Source organism: Mus pahari, chromosome 17 (genome assembly GCF_900095145.1).
Source record: "Mus pahari chromosome 17, PAHARI_EIJ_v1.1, whole genome shotgun sequence".
Taxonomy (NCBI): Eukaryota; Metazoa; Chordata; class Mammalia; order Rodentia; family Muridae; genus Mus; species Mus pahari.
This window is the reverse complement of record NC_034606.1, coordinates 63,301,387-63,307,006: the sequence shown is the minus strand read 5'-3', so window position 1 is coordinate 63,307,006 and position 5,620 is coordinate 63,301,387. Positions and strand designations below refer to the sequence as shown.

Sequence of the window (5,620 nt, the reverse complement as noted above, 5' to 3'; positions counted from 1 at the left end):
CGAAAAAAACCAAAAAAAAAAAAAAAAAAAAAAAATCTTTTTGATTTTCCAAGACAGAGTTTCTCTGTAGCCCTGGCTGTCCTAGAACTCACTCTGTAGACCAGGGGGTCTGGGACTCAAAAGATCCACCTGCCTCTGCCTCCTGAATGCTGGGATTAAAGGGTGCAACCTGCCACCGCCGCCGGCCTCTCTCTTAACTCTTCATTTATTTTAAAGATTTATTTATTTATTTTATGTATGTGAGTACACTGTAGCTGTACAGATGGTTGTGAGCCTTCATGTGGTTGTTGGGAATTGAATTTTTAGGACCTCTGCTCACTCAGACCAACCCTGCTCGCTCACTCCCTGCTTGTCCTGGCCCAAAGATTTATTTATTATTATATCTAAGTACGCTGTAGCTGTCTTCAGACACACCAGAAGAGGGCATCAGATCCCATTACAGATGGTTGTGAGCCACCATGTGGTTGCTGGGACTTGAATCAGGATCTTCTGAAGAGCAGTCGGTACTCTCAACCACTGAGCCATCTCGCCAGCTCTTCTTAACTCTTTAAAAGGAAACCGAAATTTAATTCAGTTCCCAACAACCACATGAAGGCTCACAACCATCTGTACAGCAACAGTGTACTCATATACATAAAATAAATAAATAAATCTTAAAAAAATAATAATAATAAAGGGAAATCAACAGTTTGGATTTTCACAGGAAGGCCTGTTTTTACATGTAGGAAATTATTCGAATTGTAGAGTAAAACACCGCTAAAGTAAAAGCTGTGGCTGGAGCGCTTAGCTGGCAGAGCGCTTGCTTAGCCCCGAGTACGGTTGGGTGTGATGGGTAAGCTGTTACCACACTGGGGAGTGAAGGCAGGAGGGCCAGAAATTTACGGTAAAAACAAAAAAAAGTAGTTCCAGGTGATTCTCTACTACATAGTGAGTTCAAGATCAACCTGGGCAAAGCAAGCTGCTGTCTCAAAGTAAGTAAGTTAAGTGATTGATTAACGTAAAACAAGAACTTTATACCCAGACTTCTGCATGCGAGTTTGCAGAGCCTGTGATGGAAAGCATCCCTGACCAAGATTCTGTAGACCTAAACTGTACTGGACAGATCCCAGACCAGCATGGGACTCAGCTGGCCATCGGCTGCTCTGGGCTTTTGTCTCTTCATCTACTACCCATAAGGGTGAAGCCAGGTAATCTTTTCTCTGCCTTGTTTTAGACTCAAAGTGCATTGTTAGCTCGGTGGGTCTTGTGGGACTCCTAACAGCGGGGGTCGGGGGCGTCTCTGACTTGTTCACTTGCTCTTGAAACCCTTTTCCTCCTACTGGGTTGCCTCACCCAACCCTGACAGGACGGCTTGTGCTTAGGCATATATCTTGATATGCTGTGTTCAGTTGATATCCCTGGGACGCCTGCTCTTTTCTGAAGGGAACTGGAGGAGGAGGAGATCTTGGGGAGACAGGGGGAGAGGTGGTGGGAGCTGGTAGGAGGGAAGGGAAACTGCTCAGGGTATATTGTGAGAGAGAATAAATTCTCATAACATTTTAGAACAGTCTTGCCTCCCAAGCGGCCTTCGTGAGAACACAAGCCCCGGGGTGCCTCGGTGGGAACCCCCGGGGTGCCTCAGTGGGAACGGACTTTTATTGACTGTCAGCTCTAGGGCTCTCAGACAGTTCTGGTTGCCTTGAGCAGTTTTCCTGCGTCTCTCTGGATCCTGTCCCCCGTCTCCTTCTGTACCTTGTTTTTAAGGTCATCCCACATGCTCTGGAACTCCAGCTTGCTCTCATACTCAGAATCTATATAGTTCTGCTCCATGGCCATGAAGACATCCTGTAGGTAGTGCATTTCCTTCTCGTGATGGTCAATGATTGATTTCCTATAGGAGACATGGTGGATATAGCACTCAGAACAAAAATGACAAATGCATGGAACAACTACAGATGAGCCGGGTGTGGTGAAACACTCCTTTTTTTCCCAGCATTTGGGAGGCAGAGGCAGGTGGATTTCTGTGAGTTTGAGGCCAGTCTGGTCTACAAATTGAGTCCAGGACAGCCAGGGCTATGACATAGAGGAACCCTGTCTCAAACAAAGAAACAAACAACCCAAACTACCAGCAACAACAAAATGAAACTAAACGGTACAAACTTTAAGACTCTGGCTTGGAGGGAGGAAAAGGTTTGGGGGTGTGTGTGTGTGTGTGTGTGTGTGTGTAGTTTTGTTCCCCATTAAGAATGAACAAGAATATTTTGATTTTTGAATAGGTAATGCCTTCATATGATACAAAACCAAAAACCTAAATAATTTTGCAGTGGAATCTCTCTCCTATCCCTGTCTAATGCTAGGGAATCTTGAGTTGTAAGTAGGAGGTACAGCCAGGAACTTGGCGGGGGCAAAGATAAGTAAGGCTGTAAGTCACCCCACATTCATGCTAAGGCTGTAAGTCACCCCACATTCATTTACAAGGATCTCAGGACCCTGTATGAATTGTGGTTCAGGAAAGAGGCTCCACAGTACTGGGTATCTGGTTACAGGCGTAGTCTCTGGGAACTCCCCGAATCTAGTCTCTTGACTCTCTGGCCCCGTACCTTTCCGTCTCAAACTCTTTAGTCAGGACCTCGAGCTCCATGTTGTAATTTTCCTCCAGGAGGCCGAGCCGGCGTCGTTGCAGGGTCAAGAGCTGGTCAACATTGTGCAAGTGACTACGCAGAGCGTGGGCGTACTGTTCCTCCGCTTCAGTCAAGTCCTTAGCCAGAGACTGGGCAGGGGGAAGAGAATGACTGTGTGGGCCACGTAGCATCCGTGAGAGGCTGGGGAGATGGGGCAGCCGGGTCCTCAGCACCCACAGGAGTGGGTGGTGGCATCCCTGAACTCTCAGGTTTGGGGGAGTGGAGATGGGAGGGGTGCCAGGTCTGGCTGACCAAGTAGTCAGTTGACCCAATTTGGTGAGTGAGCTCCTGTGTCAAAATCTAAGGTGAACAGCAAGTGAGGAAGATACACACACACACACACACACACACACACACACACACACACACACACTCTCTCTCACACACACAGATTTGGGTATCTGGCATTTTCATCTTATTTCCTGATGGTTTCAGGAATGCCTGCTCTCCCATTCAGTCTTTAGAAATGAAGATTTGATTTGTGAATGTACGCGTGTCTTTCTAAGTTTACGTTAAGGGCACTTCAGGTGCTTCAGGAGGCCAGAGGCCCTCAGATTTCTTGATATAAGAGCTACAAGCAGGGGCCGGTGAGATGGCTCAGCGGGTAAGAGCACTAACTGTTCTTCCGAAGGTCCTGAGTTCAAATCCCAGCAACCACATGGTAGCTCACAACCACCCGTAATGAGATCTGACACCCTATTCTGGTGCGTCTGAAGACAGCTACAGTGTACTTATGTATAATAATAAATCAATCTTTGTGCTGGAGCGAGCAGGGTTGACTGAAGCGAGCAGAGGTCCTAAATTCAATTCCCAACAACCACATGAAGGCTCACAACCATCTGTACAACTATAGTGTACTCATATATACATAAGATAAATAGATAAATCTTAAAAAAAAACAAAAACAAAACCCCCCAAAATCTTGAATATCTAATAAAAGATTTATTTATTTATTTATATTAAAAAGTTGCAAGCAGTTTTGAGTTCCTTATGTGGGTGTTAGAACTCAAACCCGGGTCCTCTGAAAGGACTGCAGGAGCTTGTAACCACTGAGCCATCTCTCCAGCCCTCGCAAGCCAAGAATGAGATCTAGAAGTGCAGGGACTAGTTCCCACGGCTCATGCTTTTATTCCCACCACTCAGAAGGGAGAGGCAGGTGGATACCTGTGAGTTCAGGCTTAGCTTGGTCAAATTGGGAGTTCTAGGACAGCCAGGGCTAGATCATAAGTCCTGTCTTTATTTTTAAAAACAGGATGAGGAAGAGGAGGGGGAGAAGGCTGGAGAGATGGCTCGGCATTGAGGAGCACTGGCTGCTCTTCCAGAGGTTTTGACTGCTAGCCCTCACGTGGCAGCTCTCGACCATTTGTACCTTCAGTTCCAGGGCCTCCACAGCCTTTCTCATGGGCACTGCATGCATATGGTGCATTTAACATATATGCAGACAGACACACACAGATAAAGTGAAAGTAATTTTTTTTTCTAAAGGAGTGTGAAATGAGCAACATCTCATGGATCACAAACATTTACACTGATGGAGCTGCCATTAAAGAGAGCCAGGAATCCTGTTTCAGGAGAAATACACGTTTCAGGGCAGAAAAGGATGTGAACCTAGTTTATCTTCTTTTTTTTTTTTTTTTTAAGATTTATTTATTTATTATATGTAAGTACACTGTAGCTGTCTTCAGACACTCCAGAAGAGGGTGTTGGATCTTGCTACGGATGGTTATGAGCCACCATGTGGTTGCTGGGATTTGAACTCTGGACCTTCGGAAGAGCAGTCAGGTGCTCTTACCCACTGAGCCATCTCACCAGCCCAGTTTATCTTCTTATATAGATTAGGAAGGTGGCCATGGTGCTGCACATCCGTGATTCCAGGGCACTGAGGCAGGAGTATTGCAGATTCCTGGGACTATATAATGAGTTTGAAGCCTGCTTTAGTAACTTAACTAGACGTGTGTGTGAGTGTGTGTGTGTGAGAGAGAGAGACAGACAGACATATATATAATATATATGTATATCTATATAGAGCCACTGTCTCACTCGTAAACCAAGTTGGCCTTCAGCTCACAGAGATCCACCTACTTCTGCCTTCCTAGAGGTGCTAGGATTGAAGGTGTGTGTCACCACACCCAGCAAAAATTATTTTAGAGGGTTAGGGATGTAGCTCTGCGGTGGAATGTTTGCCTAGCATACATGAGGGGTTGAGTTTGAGCCCCAGTACTCCAAGCACAAAACAGAAAGCAAAGAAGCTGTCAAAGACCGATCAGGCCATGTCAGAGTGACTCAGAGGCCAAGGGGAAGTGGCTTCCCGTGGTACTCTGTACTGAGATGAGTGGACACTCCCATCCTGCAGTTCTCTGCAGTGTGACTTTGTCATTCCTCCACAGAGGTGGACTTGCATGTGGATATAGTGACTGAAACCTACCATCCCGGCATTTGGGAGGCAAGAGGCTCATGGGTTTGGAAGCTGGAGAGATGGCTTAGAGGTAAGAGCACTCCTTTTCACAGAGATCTGAGTTCGGTTCCCAGCACTGAACTCTGGTGTCTCACACCTACCTGCAAGTCTATCTCCAAGGGATCCGACGCCGTCTTCTGGCTTCTGTGGTCATTTGCATTTACATGCACACCCCATCTCACACACACACACGCGCACACACACACACACACACACACACACACACACACTTAAAAGAATAAAATATTTTTTAAAAGATCATTAGTTTGAAGCTAGCAGGACTCTCATCTCAAGAAAAAGAAGGGAAAAAGGAGAAGGGAAGGCAGGAAGGAAGGAGTTGGGACTGAAGATAGAGTTCTCTTGAATTTGAGCCACCTCATGACTGTGGGACATAACAGAAGAGGTGAAGGGCTGGTGAGATGGCTCAGTGGGTAAGAGCACCCGACTGCTCTTCCAAAGGTCCTGAGTTCAAATCCCAGCAACCACATGGTGGCTCATAACCATC

At 46.2% G+C, this 5,620-nt stretch overlaps 1 protein-coding gene across 1 annotated transcript in view; it reads right to left on the bottom strand.

Moving 5' to 3' along the window:
* Positions 1-5,620, bottom strand: part of Ccdc65 (coiled-coil domain containing 65) — a 15,571-nt gene that overhangs the window by 2,980 nt on the left and 6,971 nt on the right. The window contains exons 3-4 of the mRNA XM_021216285.2: positions 2,580-2,749; positions 1,678-1,870 (exon numbers count right to left, since the gene is read on the bottom strand). Of these exons, the coding sequence (XP_021071944.1) occupies positions 1,678-1,870; positions 2,580-2,749 (363 nt within the window). The remainder of the gene's footprint in view (positions 1-1,677; positions 1,871-2,579; positions 2,750-5,620) is intronic.